At 45.3% G+C, this 23,682-nt stretch overlaps 3 protein-coding genes across 4 annotated transcripts in view; 2 read left to right on the forward strand and 1 right to left on the reverse strand.

Annotated features, from left to right (window-relative positions):
* LOC121712349 (adenylate cyclase type 3-like) overlaps positions 1 to 9,626 on the forward strand; it is an 18,686-nt gene extending 9,060 nt beyond the window's left edge. The window contains exons 14-21 of the mRNA XM_042096569.1: positions 144 to 415; positions 3,669 to 3,750; positions 7,274 to 7,432; positions 7,562 to 7,708; positions 7,976 to 8,092; positions 8,394 to 8,520; positions 8,697 to 8,821; positions 8,981 to 9,626. Of these exons, the coding sequence (XP_041952503.1) occupies positions 144 to 415; positions 3,669 to 3,750; positions 7,274 to 7,432; positions 7,562 to 7,708; positions 7,976 to 8,092; positions 8,394 to 8,520; positions 8,697 to 8,821; positions 8,981 to 9,154 (1,203 nt within the window). The 3' untranslated portion in view covers positions 9,155 to 9,626. The remainder of the gene's footprint in view (positions 1 to 143; positions 416 to 3,668; positions 3,751 to 7,273; positions 7,433 to 7,561; positions 7,709 to 7,975; positions 8,093 to 8,393; positions 8,521 to 8,696; positions 8,822 to 8,980) is intronic.
* The window catches only part of LOC121712346 (hemicentin-1-like), a 37,677-nt gene extending 27,705 nt beyond the window's left edge, over positions 1 to 9,972 (reverse strand). The window contains exon 1 of the mRNA XM_042096555.1: positions 9,913 to 9,972. Coding sequence (XP_041952489.1) covers positions 9,913 to 9,967 — 55 coding nt within the window. The 5' untranslated portion in view covers positions 9,968 to 9,972. The remainder of the gene's footprint in view (positions 1 to 9,912) is intronic.
* Positions 9,973 to 9,985: 13 nt separating this feature from the next.
* On the forward strand, positions 9,986 to 22,755 carry LOC121712357 (WD repeat-containing protein 26). Of its 2 annotated transcripts, none has more exons than XM_042096594.1 (14): positions 9,986 to 10,656; positions 12,209 to 12,308; positions 14,512 to 14,568; positions 17,748 to 17,884; positions 18,140 to 18,237; positions 18,807 to 18,981; positions 19,391 to 19,529; positions 19,803 to 19,943; positions 20,262 to 20,381; positions 20,922 to 21,067; positions 21,202 to 21,280; positions 21,467 to 21,596; positions 21,738 to 21,932; positions 22,161 to 22,755. In XM_042096594.1, exons 1-14 carry the CDS (start codon positions 10,367 to 10,369, stop codon positions 22,184 to 22,186), a joined length of 1,833 nt encoding a protein of 610 aa, XP_041952528.1. In that variant the 5' UTR covers positions 9,986 to 10,366; the 3' UTR covers positions 22,187 to 22,755. The 2 variants fall into 2 exon arrangements, with proteins under 2 accessions (XP_041952528.1, XP_041952529.1); XM_042096595.1 differs by having other exon boundaries at positions 9,987 to 10,656; positions 18,807 to 18,963; positions 22,161 to 22,754.
* The last annotated feature ends 927 nt before the right edge of the window (positions 22,756 to 23,682 follow it).

Genomic DNA, 23,682 nt, shown 5'->3' on the forward strand with positions numbered 1-23,682 from the left:
CTGTTAATTTATGTGTGTGTGAGTGTGTGCTGTGTATATTGTAATCTGTGTGTGTGTGTGTGTGTGTGTGTGTGTGTGTGTGTGTGTGTGTGTGTGTGTGTGTGTGTTGTGCATATTTGGATGTGTATGTGTGTGTGTTTCAGCTGAGCTGTGTGCAGCCCTCCCTCGTCCAGTTGAACAGCACCTCCGGTGTGTCACTGGGGTTTCTAGGCAATGGAGGATGCGCAGAAAACCCTAAACACTATAGCTTCATGTCCATCCTGTTGCTCGTGGCAACCACCATGCTGGTGCAGGTGAGCCACCTGATCAAACTGGCCCTTATGCTGCTGGTTGTCGTGGCGACTGGGGCCGTCAACATCTACAGCTGGAGGAATATCTACGATGTCTATGACTTAATCCGCTACCTGGACTACAGGTACGCACTCCTGTACTGTCACAGGAGAGTGAAAGCAATTTGGATGAGAGAGGCCTTTCCAACTTAATATGTGTGTGTGTCTACTACTGTCTACTGTGGTGAAAATATTTGCATGTCTCTGTGTGTGTGTATTAAGGTGTAAATATTAGTTAGTTAGTTATTTAGTTAGTTTATTTGTCCTTACATAGGACATTTGTTTTCACATACCATACAAGCCTCACAGACATGAAATACATAGATACACACAGTCACGGTTCTTCACCCACCACCCACCACCCTGCCACCACATACCCCACCCACATATATCACAACAGCACACAAACAGCACATATACATCACATTACACAGATACAAACAGGAAAACCATCACCAGTTGACATTACAGAGGAATGAGGGCGGCACAGTGATTCATCACCGCTGTGATCTGTTGTGAAGTGCTGCTATTGCAGAGGGCACAAAGCTTTTCCCGAAGCGTACTCACTTCCACCCCATAGCCCTATATCTGCGTTTTGATGGAAGCAGAACGAAGAAGGGATTGAGGGGGTGGGTGGGGTCATGAGCGATGGTCCGTGCTCTGTTCTTGGTGAGTGTGCTGTTGAGGTCTGATAAATTAGGGAGTGGGGAGGCCTATTGCTTTGGCTGCGGTATGGGTGATGCGTGTGAGTCTGTTTCTGTTGGCAGCAGTTAGCATGTTGAAAAAGCAGGGAAGGCAGTAGAGGAGTATGGGCTGGACTATGCTTTTGTACAGGAGGAGCAAGTGACCGGGGGCAACAGAAAGTGATCTGAGCTTACGGATTGCATAGAGTCTCTGTTGACTGCGTTTTTGTATGTCAGTGGTGTGTTACGGTGTCGTTGTTGATGCAGGTGGGGTTGTGGATTGTGTCAGATGGTGTTCTGGTGTTGGTGATTACAAGTTCCTTGGTTTTACTGATGTTGAGCTGAAGGCAGTTGTCAGTGCACCATTGTGTGAGGTGAGAAATGGAGTCTTGGTATGCAGATATGGAGTTATTGTCATTGAGAAGTGCAAGTACAGCAGTGTCATCAGAGTATTTGAAGTATGTGGTGATGGGTGTGGGACTGACGCAGTCATTGGTGTAGAGGGTGAAGAGGAAGGGGCTTAGGACACACCCCTGAGGGGCGCCGGTGTTAATTGTGGTGAGTGGTGATGTGACTGTACTAATCTTGACGGCTTGTGGTCTGTCACTGAGGAAGTTGTGGATCCAGTGGATGAGGGTCGTGGGGACGTGCAGGTGGTAGAGTTTGTTGATCATCAGGTGGCGTTGGATGGTGTTGAATGCAGAACTGAAGTCAATGAAGAGTAATCTGGTGAAGTTTGTAGGTGTTTCAAGATGTTGGAGGAGGGAGTGGAGGAGACATGCCACAGCATCCTCCGTCCCTCTCCTGGCCTTGTAGGCAAACTGGTGGCTGTCCAGCTGTGGGCTGAAACTGGGAGGAGGGTTCTGAGGATCAGTTTTTCCAGGCATTTCATGATTATTGAGGTGAGTGCAACTGGCCGGTAGTGGTTGAGTTCGGAGGGCCGGGGTTTTTTGGGTATTGGTATGATAGTAGATGTTTTCCACAGCACTGGTACAGTAGCGGTTTTGTATGACTCAGTGAAATAGACAAACAGTGAATAGATTGTGGGGGAGAGCTCAGCTGCGCAGTCCCTTAGCACCCGGGCAAGGATGCCGTCTGGACCCGGAGCTTTCCCAGGCTTGCATCTCCTCAGCTGCTGACGCACGTCCTCAGTTGTAAATGGGACCTGGGGGTCTGGTTCCAGGGTGGGAATGGCCTCCAGTAGAGTCCTGCAGGTGTCTGAGTGGTCCACTGTGTCGAATCTGGAGTAAAAGTTATTTAATTCTATGGCAAAAGAGCTGGGGTCTGATTTATCCTCTAGTTTGTGTTTACTGTTCAGTCCTGTGAGTGTTTTTATTTTTTGAAAGGCTTGTTTTGTGTTCATGGTGCTGAATTCATGCTCTAGTCTGTCTTTGTATTTGAGTTTAGCCTTGAAAATGTCATTTTTTTATTTGCTGGTTTATGTGTTTGAGTGTAGTCCAGTCCTGCCTCTTAAAGGCCTCCCGCTTCTCCCTCATTCTGAGTTTGATGTGTTTAGTGATCCAGGGTTTAGAGTTCGGTTATGTCCTGATGGTCTTTATTGGTATGATTGTGTCAACACAGAATTGTATGTAATCCGTGATGACAAGGACCCTTTCCTCCAGATTCCCCTCAAAGAGATTCAAAGAGATTTATTGAGATGATTCTACCAACTTCATTGTGGTGAAGAGATTTATTGAGATGATTCTACCAACTTCATTGTGGTGAAGAGATTTATTGAGATGATTCTACCAACTTCATTGTGGTGAAGAGATTTATTGAGATGATTCTACCAACTTCATTGTGGTGAAGAGATTTATTGAGATGATTCTACCAACTTCATTGTGGTGAAGAGATTTATTGAGATGATTCTACCAACTTCATTGTGGTGAAGAGATTTATGTGTGTCTGTGCATGTGCTTGAGTAAGAGCTAGACTTCTGGATTCCTTACCAAGTACCTCAGAAGACTCCTAATCATTTTGTGTGTGTGTGTGTGTGTGTGTATGGAGGGGTGTAGATATTAAGGTGATCATATGAAATTGATTATGGTGAAGGTGTGTGTGTGTGTGTGTGTGTGTGTGTGCTTGTGCTTGCATAAGTGTCAGTGAGTAAGAGCTAGACTTCTGGATTCCTTACCAAGTACCTCAGAAGACTCATAATCATTTTGTGTGTGTGTGTTAGTGTGTGTGTGTGTGTGTGTATGTGTGTATGGAGGGGTGTAGATATTAAGGTGATCATATGAAATTGATTATGGTGAAGATGTGTGTGTGTGTGTGTGTGTGTGTGTGTGTCTGTGTATGTGCTTGTGCTTGCATAAGTGTCAGTGAGTAAGAGCTAGACTTCTGGATTCCTTACCAAGTACCTCAGAAGACTCCTTATAATTGTGTATGTGTGTGTATGGAGGGGTGTAGATATTAAGGTGATCTTACTAACTTGATTGTGGTGAAGATGTGTGTGTTTCTGTATGTTTGCATAAGTGTCTGAGTTCAGGGTTCCTTACCAAGTACCTCATAAGATTCATCATCATTTTGTGTGTCTGTGCGTGTAGGAGTTCTAAGATGCTTTTTAAGTACTTGCATGATCAGGATTATCGTGTGTGTGTGTGTGTGTGTGTGTGTGTGTGTGTGTGTGTGTGTGCGTGTGTGTGTGTGTATGTAGGCGTCCTGTGGTGCCCTCTAAGTACTTGATGACAGTGATGATCATCATCATGATGCTGAGTCTCTACTACTTTTCCCGACACGTAAGTATCCAGAGATAACCACACTATGACATATACACACATTAAAACACATACAATCACATACAATCACATACACATAAACTTGACACTATACCAGAGGTGGAAAGTAACAAAATACATTTACTCATGTTACTGTATTGAGTAGTTTTTCTGTGTATTTAGTATTTTTTAAGTGGTTTATAAAATCTGTATTTTAAATTTTCTTGATTACATTTTGAGTGAAGTATTGTACTTTGCTACATCAAAAATCCCATCCGTTACTTGAGTAAAAAAAAAAGTTAAGACTAATGAAAACAGAAAGGGAGAGAAAAAAAATCGCGCCCTAAACCACTAGCCTAGTGATAATGATCAGCATGTAGGCTAGCCTACAACAGGACATGAATCAAGCTGGCGCCATGCAGTCTTTCTGAAAGTGATGGAGATGGAGTTGGATCACGAGATGCATCAGATTACATGTGTATGTATTTTCCGCCATTTCAATGGGTTGTCTCAGTTTGTTTTAGCACTAATGATTGCGGAGATATTCAAGCAAACACCATGGGATTTCGTGTTTTGACGTTTGTGCTCACCTTTCTTTGGAAAGAAGTTTATTAGCAGTTGTTTCCCTTCATTTTAATGTCTCTCTTTTCCTGTTTTGGCCTTTGTTTTTGGTAACCTGACTTGGCTTTCTTGGAGAAAGACATTGCACCAGCAGCACAACAATTAGCGGTCCACTAGGCCTACTAGCGATGCTCAACTAAATAAACAAAAGATAGACTACCTTATGAATCGTGCAGGCGGACTAAACCATTTAGCTCTTTAGCAAGGGAGAGTGAGAGTGACCTTAGACAGTTTTCACTATGTTGTATACAAAATCCAGTCAGTCAAACTTTAAATTTCGTCTGAAATTTCTTCAATACTTTGTGGAAAAGCCTTTGTTTCTAATGACAGCTTCAAGACATTTCCTGTATGACAAAACTTATTAGTCGCAGTAACAGGTGTGATTTTGGCCCATTGTTCTAAACAGATTCCAGGGGTCCCTCTTGTCAATCCTGATCTTTAGTTACTTCCAGAACTATTTAATTGAATTGGCTGCCTTCAAGTCTTTCTGGAGCTTTCTCCGAGTGGTCCTTGGCTCTTGGAATTGACTATCCTTCTGACTCCCTGGTCAGAAATATTGCGAGGAGATCCTGTACATGGCCGGTTGATGATGCAGTGATGTTCCTTCCACTTGCAGATAATGGCTCCCATGCTGCTTACTGGAAGAAGTTTTAAAATGCATCTGTAACCAGTTTCATTGATATGTTTTGCAACAATAAGGTTGCAAAGGTCTTGGGAGAGCTTTTTGCTTTTATCCATCATGAAATGTTTCTTGTGTGTTGAAAAACCTTTTTATAGCCCATCAATATGTAGGCTACTAACCAAGCTTATATTAATTTGCACAGATGGAAAGGATAACTATTCTCTAACTACTTACAGATTCCAGCTCATTCCTTTCCTTTCCTTGCCTTAGTGCTTTTTCTTAGCGTATTCAATACTTTTCCCCTGTGTTATTCCACTTCATTACACATGACTCTACTTATGGAGTTGTTTGGATTTTTTATGTGTGGATTACCTGAGTTATTACTAATGCCTGGTGAAAATGTTGTGCCCCCCGTATTCCACTTTTCAATTTTCAAGAGAAAATGTTGTGCACCCCCCCCAGTTTTACGCCCTTTAATCTGCTGAACCTTCTGCTCGTTTCCAAATATAAAAAACTCTCTGCAACTCAACATTGGCCTGCCTGCCTCAGCTGCCTGTGAGGTGCTTTTCAGTTCTGCTGGATTACTGTTCACTGCAAAGCGACCAAGGATGAGTGCAACTAACTTTGAAAATCAACTACTGCTCAAACTTAAAGGAGAACTCATGAACATGGCTGCCTTAGCTGCTGGCTGCAGCAACTCGAGCTAGGACCAAAGTCCTTTTAGGCAAGTACCTCCACTCGGCGGCCATATTCAGCGCTTTTTGGGCACTTATCGGGCATCTATTTCGGCAGAAATAAGTATAAGTATAACTATATATACTCTTTTGATCCCTTGAGGGAAATTTGGTCTCTGCATTTATCCCAATCCGTGAATTAGTGAAACACACACAGCACTCAGTGTACACACAGTGAGATGAAGCACACACTAATCCCGGCGCAGTGAGCTGCCTGCATCAACAGCGGCGCTCGGGGAGCAGTGAGGGGTTAGGTGCCTTGCTCAAGGGCACTTCAGCCGTGCCTACTGGTCGGGGTTCGAACCGGCAACCCTCCGGTTACAGGTCCGAAGTGCTAACCAGTAGGACACGGTTGTCCAATGCGTGTGCGTAAGGCTTCACGACACCAATCTTGCTCCAGCGGCGAGATCACAACAGATGATTGGCACGATGTCTTCACAGCACACCACATGATTGGCTCAATGTATTCACAACACACCACATGATTGGCTCAATATTTTCGTACTTTTTCCACCTCTGCACTATACTGTTACGTAACTTACTTTAGTCAAAACAAGATGACTTTACTGGGCTATGTTGAGTGTTTTTTTCGGTGTGTAGGCATGTGAGAAAGTTAGGCAGTGGGTTTCTTCATCTTGATCCTCTTTATGGGCTCTATTTTAGTGATCTGAGACGTTCAAAGAGACACATAATTCAGAGACACACATAATTTTGACAGTTAGCGCATCTGAAGGAAGGCACTCCTCTATTATTTGAAGTCATAGGCAAACTGAACTGAAACTAATTGTGTGTTCTTATTGGCAATAACAAAACAGTTCTACACTCAGTTATGTACAGTACTTTCACTATTGACTGACAAGGGGTTACAATTGAAAACATAGCCTGAAAAAAACAAAACTAACCCCAATAATGTTTGAATGACTGAATAAATATCCTAAGGATATTCATCTTGAAAATGAGTCATTGCCTGGGACTCATTGCTAAGGGCTGCTTAAATCTCGTGACAGTGCATTATCACCACTGTACCGTATATGCACTTTTCATTATAGACCAGGTTTTTCTTGGTCAGTGGTGTAATTATTTTTAATGGTTGTAAGATAGCTATTTCTGGATCATGTGCTTGACCAGACCTATTTTTGTAATTGACAAGCTTGTGGGCGCAATGATCAATTGAAGTGGAGTGCATGACGAAAAACTCCATCACTGAATTGGGTCTAAGATAAGAACAAGCCTTGCGTCGCACTTGGTGCCAGGTTGTGTCTAGTGTATGATATCTCTCTGTACCTCTACCCTCTCTCTCCCCACACCGATATCCCCTCTCTCTTCCCCTCCCCTTTACCTCCACCCAATTTCTCCACATACTGTACTGTACCTCTACCTCTCTCCACTCTCTCCCTCTAACCTCATTTCTCTTATTTCACCTAACCTACTACTACACCACTACTCTGTCACTCTATCTCTCTGCCATGTCTCTTTTTTTACCCCCACCTCTCTCTCCCCACACCTCCATCCTACCCCGCCCTCCCCCGCCTACTTCTTACCCCCACCGTCTCTCTTCCTCCATCAGGTGGAGCGTCAGACGCGCAAGCTCTTCGTGTGGCGGGTGGAGGTACGCAACCAAAAGGAGCAGGTGGCCGAGATGCGCCGCTGTAACGAGGCCCTCGTCATCAACATGCTGCCCGAGCATGTGGCCAAGCACTTCCTGGGCGCCAAGAAGAGAGACGAAGTATGTATCTGTGTGTGTGGGTGTGTGTGTGTGTGTGTGCTTATGCAGGAGCTGCTGTACAGAGCCCAGTGATATGGTAATATATAATTTCACCCACTTTTAACTTAGTGTGTGTGTGTGTGTGTGTAGGAGCTATATAGCCAGTCCTATGATGAGATTGGCGTTATGTTTGCATCCATCCCTAACTTCGCTGACTTCTACACTGAGGAGGGAATTAACAATGGGGGAATTGAGTGCTTGCGCATCCTCAATGAGATCATCTCAGATTTTGACAGTGTGAGTACTCCTGATGGCTTTAATGTAACCTGTGTGTATGCACATGTGCATAAATGTGTGTGTGTACTGTATGTATTTGGTCTGTAAATGGGTGTTTGTAGGTGTGTTGTGAGTGTGTGTGTGTGTGTGTGTGTGTGTGAGTGTGAGTGTGTGTGTCCTATAGTTACTGGACAGGGGAGTTATGTGTTTGTGTGCTTGTACTCATTGTGTCTGTGTGCTCATTTTGACTCTTAGTGTGTGTGTGTGTGTTGTGTGTGTATCCTATAGTTACTGGACAGGCCTGAGTTTTTCAGCATCACTAAGATCAAGACCATTGGCAGCACCTACATGGCAGCATCAGGAGTCACCCCAGAGAGCAACACCAACGGATACAACAAATCCAAGGTACCCCACATCACTATCACGGTAACTCACATCCCTATTAAGGTACCTTTCATCCCCATCAAGGTACCCCATTAAAGTACCCTAGGGCCCCATCAAGGTACTCTACATCACCATTAAGATATCCCACATCCCTATCAGGGTACCCCACATCCCCATCAAAGTATTCTAGAGCCCCATCAAGAAAGTTAAAAATAACACCATAACCCTACACCAAAGCCTCACATTACCCTTTACAACAATGTTACTCTTTAATCCAAAATGACACTATAATTTAGCATTACACTTTCCTTGAACTTTACAGAAAGATGAGCAGTCTCAGAAGGAGCGATGGCAACACCTGGCAGACTTGGCAGACTTTGCTTTGGCCATGAAGGTCACTCTTACCAACCTCAATAACCAATCCTTCAACAGCTTCATGTTACGCATCGGTTAGTTCATTTATATTTGTGTGCACACATGTGCACAGTCTGTTAGTGGTGTGTGTGTGAAGTGTTTTTTCCACTGTGTTTTAAACTAATCTAAGCTAGCTGCTGTGTGTGTGTGTGTGTGTGTGTGTGTGTGTGTGTGTGTGTGTGTGTGTGTGTGTGTGTGTGTCTGTCCTCAGGCTTGAATAAAGGGGCAGTGTTAGCTGGTGTGATTGGAGCCCGAAAGCCACACTATGATATCTGGGGCAACACAGTAAACGTGGCTAGCAGAATGGAGTCTACTGGTGTGATGGGGAACATTCAGGTAATACACACACACAGAGAGAAAGAGAGAAAGAGAGAAAGAGAGAGAGAGAGAGAGAGAGAGAGAGAGAGAGAGAGAGATGCATGTATACTCTCCACAATGCACATACAGTTCAAGCTGTTCTGAAGCTTTTTAACTGTGTACCTCTGTCTCCCCCAGGTGGTAGAGGATTGCTACGACATTCTGAAGGAGTATGGCTTCCGATTTGTGAGGCGAGGGCCCATCTTTGTGAAAGGGAAAGGAGAGCTCCTCACTTTCTTTATGAAGGGCAAAGACACCCCAACTAATGGCCTCACAACTACACTGCCACACCAAGTCCTGCACCAGTCCTGATACACACACACATACACACACTAACACATAAACTCAAGCATAACATAGGCTACACATTGCATTCCCCAGATAATGATTCCTCATTATGTCTGTATGTAGCATATCTAGAATGACTTCAGCAGTTCAACATCCATATTCTCTAGAGATCTCTTGAAGAGGGCATAGAAGCAGATCATTCACACAACAAATATAAACTTCCCTGTCTCTAGGCCTTTACTAAGCTCAGGTTTTGTATTATTTTAGATGTAGTAATTTCTGGAATTTGTACTGAAGTTTAAAATTGATTAAAAAAAATAAAAACAAACATTGTACACTTTGTTCTCTGTTGTCCAACGTTGCAGGTGTGTGGGTGAGGTAGACTTTGGTCTTTGGTCAACATAGGCTACTGTTGCCTCTAATCTGAAACCACACAATCTCAATGTCTGTATGCAAAGTAAATAGCTCTCTTCGAGGCACACTCAGAAGAAAGGGGTATCTCCAGCAATCACATTATTTGACTGGTCTCACTGGCATTATTAGGCAATCTTATCAGCAATCATCTCTGAGGCCTGCCACATGCATAGGCCTCAGAACACAGTTCAAGGGTCATAATTGGGTCTTCTTGTCAAACGGATTTTTCATTGTGTTTAGGAAGGTATAAAAGATTGTATTTTGTAGCACTTCTGGATTTAGTCAGCTGTTATTGTTGAATTGAATTTGTTTTCTCTCTGAAAAAGTGGTCGTTACACGCCACCTAGTGGTGATAGCACCCTACTTACCCGGAAGAAGGATACTGTAGGAATTTCCGGTGACGTCAGCGCGTCTGGACGCCATTAGGGCTGCAGCTGTTAGGAGGAACAACAACAGACCAGGAGAGACAGGCAAGCCTAGTGGAGACTGAGCGCCTTCCAGCAGGGCGACGAGCGCTGGATCCCGGGAGCGTACATCTCCTTTCCCATCCCCGGGCTTCACTGGCGTCTAACCACGGCCGCTCTTGGTGAGGAAACTCTGGCCTCCGCTTCCTCCTCCTCCGACTCGGACACCGGCGGAGCGTCGCCGCCCCCGCGGAAGAAACACCGAGCCTCGGCGGCGGAGGGAGCAGGAGAGCCCGGGGCTTCAACTGGGACAGTGGGCCTTTCTGCAGTTGTTTTAGGACTCTCATCGACGACACATCCTCAGGCATCCTCTGCCATTTACTTTAACAGAAACATCGTCAGTAATCTCGGCACAAACATGCAGTCCAACGGATCAGGACAGGGACAGGACTCGGACCTTTCCTGCTTGAACAACGCACAGAACGGAGAGTCCTCCTCGGCCGGAGGAGCGCACTCCAACGGGCTTATTTCCAGCACAAACAACGGGAACAGCGGCGGTACCAATAACGTAGCTGCGACAGGACCGGGTGGTAGCTCCACTGCATCGGGTTCGGACGTGGGCTCCATTAAGAAAAAGAAACGTCTAACACAGTCCGAGGAAGATGTGATCAGACTAATAGGGCAACATCTACACGGGTTAGGGCTCAAGTAAGTGAACTGTCATCACAAAATAACACTAAACCCATCAGACAAGTAGTGTCATGTGTGTATATATAACGTAATATAAATATATGTTGTTGTTGATTATTGGCATGCTGACAGGACGGTGACAATTGTTGTTTCTCTGCTGCGTGTGACAGCGGAATGGGGGAGGGGGCAGCTCTGGCTGCTGGCTGAAGGAAGGGAAGATGGGGTCCATCTTGCACAATACAGAGCTAACTTAGCTAGCAGGCTAACGAAGCAGTCTCGATCCTTGCAAACAAACGAAACACCTCAAAATGTCCTATAACAAGCTCAAGACTAAAGTACACGTCGGGGCACGCACCTGGGACAAGCTGTCTTAAAAATTAAAGATGGCTTTGCTTTGCTAGCTAGATTGATAGGTTATTACATCACCTACCTAGCGAGTTAGCTTTGCTGGAATCCATATTTAAATGAAGGTTATAAAGACTATAAATCACAGATTGCTGTCACAACCCATTTTGAAACATAACCTGATGTAGTTTTGTGTTGTGCCGTGCACAGACAAATGGTGACAGTGCGCCATGTTCAAAGCGCTGCGGGGGTTAACAAATGGCGCAGAAAAGCGTAGAAAAGGGAAACGACGTGTGGTTGTTTTGGTTTTTTTCTCCCATGACAAGGGTTGCTTTTGTTTGAGCTTCGATGCAGTGGAACTCGATCAACCTTGCAGCATGACGGAAATTTCAACGGTGACTGTAAGCCAGCGACTCTCGGGCTGTTAGGCTTTTGGTGTCGTGCCTAATTCCCTGTCCGGTCCCTCGCTTCATTTGGGCCTTTTAGGGGTTCTGGACCGAGTCCCGGTGGCTTCTGCTGTTTTAAAGTCACACCAACATAGACACACACACTTCAGTGCCCAGAAACATACTCGTTGCACTGCTCGACACCACTGTATGCGACTGGTTTTTAATCATAACAGGAGTAACGTATTTAATACACATCCCAACCCCCAAGGGTCTCGTGCGTCTATACGGTTTCATGCAGCACGCTAAGCCAGCTGTTTCACATTACCGACGGCGTGAGGGTGAAACTAATTATAGCTGGTGTCTGCATTCGGTATTTCGGGCTTGACTCCGCGAGGTCCGGCACCGATCGTGATGATGGTGATGCACAAGGATCGCAAGACCTAGAGGCAGCAAGACGTTGTCTCGTCAGAGGAAAACGTTCTGCGCCACTCTTTTCTTCCATACCTGACGATGATGTCATTGTGCTGGGGTGCCCCCCTCCCCAAATCGCAGGACATGAGTGTGTGTGTGTGTGTGTGTGTGGAGAGGGGGTGATGGTGTCTGCGTACATGCTGCAGTGAAGAGGTATCTGTGTTAACACATTACTGAACTACTGTCTCTTCCTGTCTTTCCTCCCCCCCCCTCCCATCTACCACCTATGAATTTGTGTCTTTTCCTCTGTCCATGTCTCTCTCTCCAACCCTGCTGCTTTCCTCCCTCCTCTCCATTCCCCTTGCGCTCTCCCCTGTGCCCCCCGTCCCCCCCTCTCTGTCTTTCTCTTTTGTATGCCTCTGCAGTCAGACGGTGGACTTGTTGATGCAAGAGTCGGGCTGCAGACTGGAGCACCCATCTGCTACAAAGTTCCGCAACCACATCATGGAGGGAGAGTGGGATAAGGTGTGTGTGTGTGTGTGTGTGTGTGTGTGTCTCTGTCTGTCTGGCTGTGTGTCCACTGTATGTGGCTGTCCATATTTGTGTGTTTGTGTGCACATGAATATGGCTGTGATGTTTAGAGGGGATAGTGTGTGTGTGTGTGTGTGTGTGTGTGTGTGTGTGTGCACGCATCTGCTTCATAGGACAGAAGACTGGCTGTGTGTGCTCATGGGTGTTAGATCATCTATGGATTGCAACTTGGATGGTGTTTGTGTGTCTGTCTGTCTATGGTTTGAGGCTGTGTATGTGTGTTTGGAGTGGAAAGAGGATAAACATGTGTTTCCCATTATATCAGGGTTTAGGTGTGTAAATTTGTGTTTTCAACTACTTTTGTATGTGTGTCTGTTTATTTGTGTAAATAATTATGGATTATTTACTAGTTGAGGGGTGTGGTGAGGGTAAAGGTTAGTTCAGAGATGTCCTGTTTTCCCCATGCAGGGTTTTAGCCATAACTTCCTTGAAACTATAAAGCTACTGTAGATATGGTGAATAGGCTGATATGACCCTTTTGTGGATGTCCATAATGAAGGCACATTATGCACATCCACTAATTAAGGGAGAGCTAGCTATGTTTACCCTGGCAACACTTAGCACTTGGACCAGGTCTCAACCCAGGTTGATGTAATGTCTGGAAGGGTAAACCCATGTTGTCTAACTCTTTGTGTGAGACAAGGGTCCATTTCAAAGTGAATAGCTTGACTTGGGTGGCTAACAACCCCACACCCAGCCTGTCTGATAATTGTTATGCAAAGAGTTTGTGAGTGACCCATCCTATCTGAATTGTCAAGACCCGGGATTAAGCTGTGTAAACTGACTTTGAATTGACAAATGAAGGGTTGAACATTAGTCAAAAAACTACGTCTCGACCCTGGTCATTGGTTTGAAAGTGTCAAAAATTGATGCAATCACAAGCATGACAAAGGTGATCGATTTGTCACTAGTTTTAGTTGACTTCTGTCTACAGACAGCCATGAGCAATCACATCTTGACTAGTAAGGTTGCTAATGCCAAAGGCAGCTAATGCTCTGATTGATGTTGCTTAGCTTACTGCAATAGTTGGCACTCATCTTCTTATTGCATGTTATGATAAAGTAAGGATAATTCTTGAGATTATCATTGTAAGGATTTGTCATGACCCTGAGAGCAAAATCAGATTAGCAGATATCGGACTACCATTGGCTTGCCGTTGGACCACCATCACCTTTAATGTGGACCGGTGGACCGCCGGAAAACTGACGAGCAAAACGCCAGCTGACCACCAGATCTGCCCCAGTGGGCCAAAAGTGGTCCACCAGCCTCTTGCTATTTGAGGAATTCATGGTTTCATAACTATTGTTTAGTTTTAAATAGAGTGCTTTTAGATGTTTTACAAGAAATTATGCTAAAAATATGGAAATTGGTTGTTGCAAATAAAAATTCAATGTTCTACTATGGTTTCATAATCATAATTATTGTCCTGCTGTAGCTGGCAAAAACGGCTACATACATTTGGACTAAGCTATATGTTGGTCCCACAATCTATGTTTTATTACTAGTTAACTTTTATGGCAACAACACATTGAGAACATCACTGCCCCTTGAATCATAGGAAGCCAAAACAAATGGTTTGTGTGAATCTTTTTAATCAAAGGTTGAATGGGTAAATTCTTGGAGAACAGAGCAGGAATTTGCGTTGGTCTTTGCTGAGAATAATGACATGACTTTTCTACTCTGGAGTCAGACTTGCCATCTTAATATTGGCAGCTTTGCTATTGATATCTTCAGTGGAGCAGACCCAGACCAAAGTGAACATAATGAATGTTGGCTTAGCAGAGCCTTGCTGAGGTCTGATGCCAATTCAGGCCTCAGGCAAGACTGGAAGGCAGCGAGGACTGGAGCAACATCACACTTTTTAGCCCAATAAAAATAGGATGATCAGAGATGCAATTTAAAATAAGAATTCAGCTGCAATAGGTAACCCTAGTTTGTTCATTAGCATCTAGAAAGTGTGTGTGTGTGTGTGTGTGTTACTCTGTCATGTGGATATGTTGGGAGAAACTGCTGGACAGTGATTTTGTCTCTTCTGCCAAGCTCTTTGTGGATATGTGGTGTGTGTTGCTGTGAGCGAAGTGTGTGTGTGTGTAATACTGAACTCTCTTTTGTCTGTCCTCTGCTCTTTGTTACACAGGCTGAAAATGATCTGAATGAGCTGAAAGCATTGATGCACTCACCCAATGCCATTGTGGTAAGTGTTCACATGCACATGCACACACAGGAAGCAGTTTGTGGAACTGGTATGTGTTTGCCACTGGAACAGGTCACTGTTTGGGTTTTGGAATGATTTTTCTCGTATGCCCTAAGTTGTTAGAGAGAATTCTTTTTGTACATATCTGATGGACATTTTCAAACACACACACACACACACACACACACACACACACACACACACACAAAGTATACACAAACCCCCCCTAGTATTTCCTTTGGACATTATGTAAATGTGAAGAACATGCGGTTAAAAAATCACACCTAGTGAGAGGGCGTGTCGGTGAAGTTTCTTTCGTGCGTCCATGTGGTTAAATCTGACTTAAATGCCAGTGTTATGATGGAGTGGCATAGTGCTGTCCAGAAAATCTCCAACCTGGAAAGATACTGACATCACGGAGCTACTGTCCATGAGGGCAGACCGCATTGTGATAGAACACATGAAGGGATTGGCAAGAGACACGTTGATGTAGCCTACAACTGCATCGCAAGGCCAAAGGAATTCAAAAGACCAAATCATCATAAGCAGAAGGCGCTGAAAAGGCAGTAGCCTACAGTGACGTCGTTGACTACAATAACAGGAGTATTTAATAAATTGTTAGCCAACACGGTCGGTTTTCTGTTCTTTGATAGCCTTCTCATGACCTCACTGCTGAGCTCGCTGATATTTGTTGAGCATAAATATGCCTAGAGAAAATGAAAACGAAGAAAACCCAACTTTGTTCCAAGCTCCTTACGTAAATGCAATAGATACATGGGGAGAGGATGCTTTTGGAAAAATAAACCATGAAAAAACGAACCACTTCACTGTTATGTTAGTATTTTGTTTGTTGCTTAAAAACGTTGTATGTGATGGCTTTGAAGTCTTGAGTTAGCCTACTGAATTGGCTGGTACCATAAAGTTTGTGCATGCTCTCTCCAACGCAAACCAGATTTGGGGTTCCATAGCCAAGTAATTCTGCTACATAACGTTGAAAACAGATAAATGTGTTTATTCGAAGCACACATACAAATACTGTAGGTCAATTTCAAGTGTGCACTTACGTGACTACTTCAAGTATTAGCCTACACACAATAGATTTTTCTTCTTTAGCCTACATAATGCATACACTTAGTAAACAAACAGCAGCTGTGACAGCGGCCGCATATATTCTGCGTCATATTTTGCCTCTTGTGAACTCTACAAGCCCCCACCCCTCACTCGACAACCACACGGAGATTCTGTAATGTGCGTGTATGCCGTTCACACATAGGTCAGTATAAGGTCCGCAGGTTAGCATCATATCTGAATCATCCGAAGGGTAGGACCTCCGTTTGACAAACCTCTGCATATACTCCGGATGTTATATCTGAAAGCCCTAACACACACACACTTAATTTCCTCTCAACCAAGGAATGTAATGCAGACTGAGCAATGTATTGTATGTGTATATACACACACACACACACACACAGACACAGACACAGAGAGAGAAACTCTGCTTGTGTAAACCCCAGCTTCAAGGCCTGATAGAACTTACTGTCATTGAAATATTCTCAGAAAGCTTGTCAGCCAGTGCTGCTGACTTCAGTCATGGACAGATGGGAACTAGATGACATGTTGAACACTGTGTGTGTGTGTGTGTGTGTTTGGGGGGAATGGGGTGTCAGGATTGAGATCCCCCTGATGTAGGTCATTGGTTAGAACTAGCGCTAACCTCTAGGCTTAGGATTAACCTTTCGCCTAGCTGCTCTGCTCCACAGGGCTGCTTAGAGGGCTGATTGAAGGCTACAGAGGCCGTACACATGCACTGGGGTTTTTTTTGGGGGTGGGTTCATGGGGACCCAGAGCACGGGCCATGGGGTGTTTTTTCTCACCTTTATCTGCAGGTTACTGACCTGTTGTGGACAGAGGCCGTGTCTCCAGTGGTGGGGATGGTGTTGTGGTATTGGTGCTTTAGCCAGTATGCAGGAGGATCGCTAGATGTTTAGCATGCCGTGTAAGAAGCACACTGCTAGAGTTAGATATTGTAGCGATTGTAAGTGAAACACAGCAAACGGGTGACCCTAAGAACTGTGGTGCTACAGAACCACAATGTGGCTTCAAGAACAGTAGTCGTGCAATCCTAAGAACCACAGTGTTGTCCAAAAAAAGTGTGTCAAGTGTTGAAAAGGGTGTGTCTCTGTAATGGTTTGTGTGGCTATTAGGCACGTTGGGAGTGTGGTGATGTTAAAACTAATGTGACTGTTTTAGGCCTCGTACATTTATTAGTACGGTGAGGATGTTGAAAGCATACTGTGGGTTAGAGGCTTTTAAAACCATAGGATGGCTGGTAGAAGCGTAGTATGCTATTTATCACTCTGGTGATGATCGAACTGTAGTATGACTGAAAGAAGCATAGTATACTGTTTTCAAGGTGGTGAGGATGTCTGAGGTAATTTAGAAGTGTTTGGGGGATATTGAAGCCATGTTGTTGTCGTAATTTCAGGGTGCTGTTTTCTCGCATGTGTAGTGGTATGCATATGTTCTTGTGTTCTGTGGTGTGAGTATACTCAGTCCTGGCACAAATTTGGATGTGTGTGTGTGTGTGTGTCTGTCTGGTCATCGTTGCTTGGGCTGGCCGTAGGGTGGGTCAAACCTGACAGACTCAGATAAGACATTGCCACAATCCACTGGTACAATCGGTCCTCCCAGAGCAGTGCTGGATGGAGCTGATGTACACACACACGCTCAGCCCTGCCCTGCCCAGCTGAGCCTTAAAAATGGAGTCTGCCTTTCTGCCAAAGGTTGCTGATTTCTTAGCTCAACAGCAGCCAATCAGATTCCACTCCTCCTTATCTCCTTACTCCTGAAGCTGCATGTTGATTGGCTCGATTTCTGTATGTCTCAGTCATACTACTTTGTATCCTATTTGCACAGCCAGGACTGTGTACTAACTCGAGATTTGCAGTGCACTCAGAACAGATAAGGTCCTTTGATAAGAAGTTCACTGAATCCGTCCAGAAGTCTAAGAGTAGCTGACCAACCTTTGAGTGGACACAGCAGACTGCACGACACCACACGACACTGTCTGGTCAGGTCTGGTCAGGTGTTAAGAAAGCTGCTTCACTGGTGGTGTTATCAGTCTCACTATTGTTGGCTGATCTGATTCAAGTCATCCCCTCTTCCCCCCCCCTCAGCGGATGAAGTTCCTGCTCCTACAGCAGAAGTATCTGGAGTTCCTTGAGGACGGGAAGGTTCTGGAAGCTCTGCAGGTGCTGAGAGGCGAGCTCACACCCCTCAAGTACAACACAGACCGCATCCACGTCCTCAGCGGGTACGGCCAGCCAGTCAGATTAATCAGTCACCCTCACTGATCATCAATAACCCTCAAACTAGCCTGGAAGCAACCTGAGACGGGCCTATCTGATCACCTGTCATTTATAATCTGTAACCCTTGATCAGTCGAGCAACAACTACATCTACATTTGTTTTGCAGGCCAGCTGATGTGATTGGCTGCCTATATGTCATTCACATACAGTAGTTTTAGTGGTTGGTCGATCTGATTGGCTGCCTTTGTATGATTGACAGGTACCTGATGTGCAGTCACGCAGAGGACCTGAGAGCCAAAGCAGAGTGGGAGGGCAAAGGAGCCGCGTCACGCTGCCGACTACTGGACAAGCTGCAAAGTAAACGCACACATACACACATTCCGTAATTTCCCAACTATTAGCCGCGGCTTATACATTGATTTTGCAAAATTTCTTCAGCTATGAAGTTAATACATGGGGGGAAGTTAATATGTATTAATATGGTTTTGTTTCTTTTAACTTGCATAAAACACTGTCCTGCGGCTTATAGACAATGCGGCTAATACACAGGAAATTACTGTACCACATTGGTAACAACTGGACAAGTTGCGAGTAAAGACACATACTGTCACACATCGCACTGCTAACAACAGAGTGGTATACTCCGGAACAAGATAAGTAGCATGTTGAGTCTAAAGCCCAAAGTGCGTTCAAATTCAGCAAGCCATTCATCTACACCCCTGGACAAGCTGCAGAGGGCATACACACACACACACACACACACACACTCACACTCACACACAGATTCACATGCATAGACACACTTCTGCAGCCTCATCCAATTGTGCATATTCTTTCAGTTTCACACTGAATCTCACAGAAAATATGTGTCTTCACTTGACTGTGTGTGTGTGTGTGTGTGTGTGTGTGTGTGTGTGTGTGTGTAGCGTTCCTGCCCCCCTCAGTGATGTTGCCCCCACGGCGGCTGCAGACTCTCCTCCGTCAGGCGGTGGAGCAGCAGCGAGATCGCTGCCTCTACCACAACACCCGTCTAGACAGCAGTCTGGACTCCGTCTCTCTGCTGCTGGACCACGTCTGCAGCAGGTCAGCCCAACACACACGGTGTGATTTTAATAGTTCCTTGCGTTTTCTGCTTTTGCCTCACAAAAATAAACACAAGGCATGTTGCAACAGTCTAACTTTTCCCTAGTCACAGCATGGCGTAGAGAAAGGACAGAGTGAATGCCTGGGGCAGAAAAAAGCATCTCTGTGTGGACAGGACAGCGGCTAATCTTTTCCTCTTCAGCCTACTGTGGCTTCACTCATGAGTGATGCTCTGTCTGCTGCTGCTGCTGTTATTGCCTCATTTACTACACTGGTGTGAGCAAAAGCCTATGGAGAAAAATGTTCTCCATGGTCCCATTAAACTAACACACACACACTCTCTCTCTCTCTCTCTCTCTCTCTCTCTCTCTCTCTCTCTCTCTCTCTCTCTCTCTCTCTTTTTTTTTTTCTTGTGTGTGTATTACAGGAAGCAGTTCCCATGTTACACACAGCAGATCCTGACAGAACACTGTAACGAAGTTTGGTTCTGCAAGTTCTCCAATGACGGAACCAAACTGGCTACTGGTTCTAAAGACACCACTGTTATCATATGGGAGGTGGAACCGGTGAGTGACACAAGCGTACACAGACAAAGTTCTTGTACTGATATACACTCACTCCCCATCACTCACGGTTCAAATGCCCTTTTTCATTGTAAAGTCTGATAGTGGTAAGGCCCCACTCCAGTGATTGTAAATCCCCTCTCTGATAGGCCAGTATTGGTAACAGCCTTCTCTCTGATAGGCCAGTAGTGGTAACAGCTCTCTCTCTGATAGGCCAGTATTGGTAACAGCTCTCTCTCTGATAGGCCAGTATTGTAACCGCCCTCTCTCTGATAGCACACGCAGCAGCTGAAGCTGTTGAAGACTCTGGAAGGACACGCCTACGGGGTGTCGTACCTGGCTTGGAGTCCGGATGATGCCTACCTGGTCGCCTGCGGACCTGACGACTGCTCTGAACTCTGGCTCTGGAATGTACAGGTATACACACACACACACACACACACACACTTGTGCACACACACATACGCACATCTGTGTCTCTTCAATGCCCTCCACATCATCCAGCATGTTTATCTAATGCAACACCTTGTGTGGCCGTTATCCTTTACATATTACATGTGGGTCAATGTACTAAATTGGCAGTTATAACAGGCGAATGATGACACTGACCCTATTTTAAGAGAGAGAACAGAGCCGCCTAATAGACTTTTTGTCTGTGTGACTTAAGTTTGTGTGGGATTGGAAGTGTGCATGTTGCATGTGTATTTAATGTTATGTGTCTCCCCCTGGTGGCAGACTGGAGAGTTGCGCACTAAGATGACCCAGTCCCACGAGGACAGCCTGACCAGCGTGGCCTGGAACCCTGATGGCAAGCGCTTTGTCACGGGGGGACAGAGGGGACAGTTCTACCAGTGTGTAAGTTCACCTGCGTTTGTGTGTGTGCTTTTTTATACTACAAAAACTTTTATACTACAAAAACAGAAGCTTGCTCTGCTCAGGGGGGTGCAAGTGGATGCAGGGTTTCTCTGCTCTACAATGTGTATGTGTGGTTGTGTTTGTGCAGAAGTTGTGTTTCACCTCTCACCTCTCGTGTTTGTGTGTGTATGTGTGTGTGTGTTTGTGTGGGCATGCTAGAGATTTCGTCAACTAGTTGACTAGATGGTGCTGTCGTCATGGACAAAATGGCTAAAAGCTAAATGGAATAGGCACTCTTATGTATGGGAGTACATTGCTACACACCTGCTGCAAACAACTGCATTAGCAGTATCGTTAGGACCTGCACTTTACCGGTTACAAAACTACTAGTCGATAACTATTATGAAAAATTTGTCAACTAGTCAAAATCAGTAGTCGTGAAACCCCTAGCTCATTCATGTGTGCTTGCATGTGCGTGTAGGAGAATTTTTGGGAGGGAGTCCATGTGTAGTGTCTCACCTCTCTAACGTATGTGTGTAGGATCTGGATGGGAATCTTTTGGATTCGTGGGAGGGTGTCCGTGTGCAGTGTCTCTGGTGTTTGGGGGACGGTAAAACCGTCCTGGCCTCGGACACACACCAGCGAATCCGTGGATACAACTTTGAGGACCTCACTGACAGAAACATGTGAGATTCCGTGTGCGTCTGTGCTGCGCTGCATGTATTCTTTGGGAAAAATGCAAAAAATAAGCATGTGGATTGTGGAGCTCAAAAAAGAGCTATTCTGATTTAGTGTGTGTGTGTGTGTGTGTGTGTTGCAGAGTCCAAGAGGATCACCCTATCATGTCGTTCACTGTGTCTAGAAATGGAAGGTTAGCGCTTTTAAACGTAGCAACTCAGGTGAGCACTAAATGATTCTGAACTGTGTGTCTTTGTCAGTGTAGTTTTTTTTATGTGATCTCCTAGGATGTGCATGTCAGGGAGCAACCTGATTGTGTGTTGTTGTGTGTTTAACCGTGTGTGTGTGCATGCGTGTGCGTGTGTGTGTGTGTGCATGCGTGTGCGTGTGTGTGCGTGTGTGTGTAGGGTGTGCATCTCTGGGATCTGCATGACCGTGTGTTGGTGAGGAAGTACCAGGGAGTGACTCAGGGCTTCTACACCATACACTCCTGCTTCGGAGGACACAACGAGGACTTCATAGCAAGCGGCAGTGAAGGTACACACACACACACACACACACACACACACACACACACACACACACACAGATAAAAACACCTATTCAGACCTTTCAGACCACACACTCTCATTCCTTCTCTCGTTGCCACATGCACACTCACTCGCCTCTGTGTCTTAGACCATAAAGTGTATATCTGGCACCGGCGTGGTGAGCTGCCCATCGCTGAGCTCACCGGACACACTCGCACCGTCAACTGCGTCAGCTGGAACCCCACCCACCCCGGCCTTTTGGCCAGCGCCTCTGATGACGGAACCGTGCGCATCTGGGGCCCAGCGCCTTTCCAGGACGGGCAGGAGCTTGACAGTCTCCACGGTAATCACACACACACACATACACACACACTCACACACAGTGACAAGTTCATTATAAGTTTGTTTGCATTTATATGTGGCTGTGAGACCAACAGACTTGGAAAGATATAATTGGTTCTCATATCTCCTTTTGTCCCTCTCTCTTTCTTTCTTTCTTTCTTTCTTTCTTTCTTTCTTTCTTTATTTTCCTTCTTTCTCTCTCACTTCTTTCCTCTCCTTTGCTCCACAGAAAGCTGCAGTGGTATGGATAGTTGATGTTGACTCTGCTCTCGTTTGAATCCAAACCCGAGACAAACAAAAACAATCAGAATGGAACCGAGGCAAGATTCTCCACATCACCATAGCAACTTAGGAGCTGGGCGGCTGGAGGAGGTGGAGCCTGGAGGTGTCACTCTCTCCAAGGGGGAGGAGCTTTGGGCCTGAGAAAGTTCCCTTGATTGCTCCTGTCAGTCACATACAGACATACAAACACACCCCACATCTTGACATGCAATATGTACACACACATACACACGCCGCAGGGAGCTAGAAGATTGTGTGTGTGTGTGTGTGTGTGTGTGTGTGTGTGTGTGTGTGTGTGTGTGTGTGTGTCTGTCTGTGTGTGTGGGATCGCTTTGGTGAGAAGTCCGCTAACCCTTGAGGTCTGAGAGTTCCGAACCCCCCTCCTTTCACTTGGGGTTCAACTGCACAAACCTGCTTCCATTTGTTTGTGTGAGCGTGAGAGAGTGAGTGAGACAGTGAGGTTGTGGTGAAGTGTGTTTGTGATGGTGAGACTATTGAAGTGTGTGAGTGTTGATGTGTGTGTATATTCTTCCTTTTCGTACCAGCGAGTGAGTGACTGAGTGACTGAGTGTGTGTGTGTGTGTGTGTGTGTGTGTGTGTGTGTGTGTGTGTGTGTGTGTGTGTGTGTGTGTGTGTGCACGCGCGTTTGTGTATGTGGGGCTGAAAATGAGCTGTAATGATTTTATAGCTGTAGCTTTCGGGAGGCGCCTTCTCACAACCTTCACCCTACACCACCACACCAAGAAACAACCACACTGCCCGGCAGTTATGACATAAAACACGCAGACACACACACACACACACACACAGATGTTGTTGGATGGCTGTGCAGGTGCTCTGAAGCCCCTCTCCTCCATCTGAATCCCACCCCTCCTCCAGGCTCCTCCCTCTGGTTCAGTGTTCTGGACTGACTGACGTTCGTGTTTAAAGACTTTCTGTCGGTTTTTATGAGAATTTTGTTACTTTTATTTTAGTTTCTTTTTTTTCCTTCACATGATATCTTTTTTTTTTTTTTTTTTTTTTTCATTTTGGTTGACCTCCTGTATTATCCTATTAAAATATAACCAGCCAATGACCACACTGATTTCTCATCTTTTCATTATTATAGTTTGAATGCATTTTCGTGTTTTGTTGTTACAGCAGGTCTTTTCCTTTTTACGGTTCTCTGACGCGTCAATTAGTGGGGAGTCATATGACCCTAAGGTACAAGACGTACATCTGATGTGAGAAGACTGATGAGTTAAAAAGGAGCAGGAAGTCCATATGCCCCAGTCACATGTGCCATATTGCCCCAAACACGCCCCCAACCTTTGCCTAGAGTCCATGTCAGTCTTTGCTCTCTGTGGATCGCAAATCCATCCATCACCTTGAAGGAGAGCTGAGATTGGACTATGAGCCTGTCCATCACCGTGAGAAGAGTTGTGTTGGACCCTCCATCTGCACCTCCTCCGACAACCTTATTTCAAAGC

The sequence above is a fragment of the Alosa sapidissima genome, chromosome 6, assembly GCF_018492685.1.
Source record: "Alosa sapidissima isolate fAloSap1 chromosome 6, fAloSap1.pri, whole genome shotgun sequence".
Lineage (NCBI taxonomy): Eukaryota > Metazoa > Chordata > Actinopteri > Clupeiformes > Clupeidae > Alosa > Alosa sapidissima.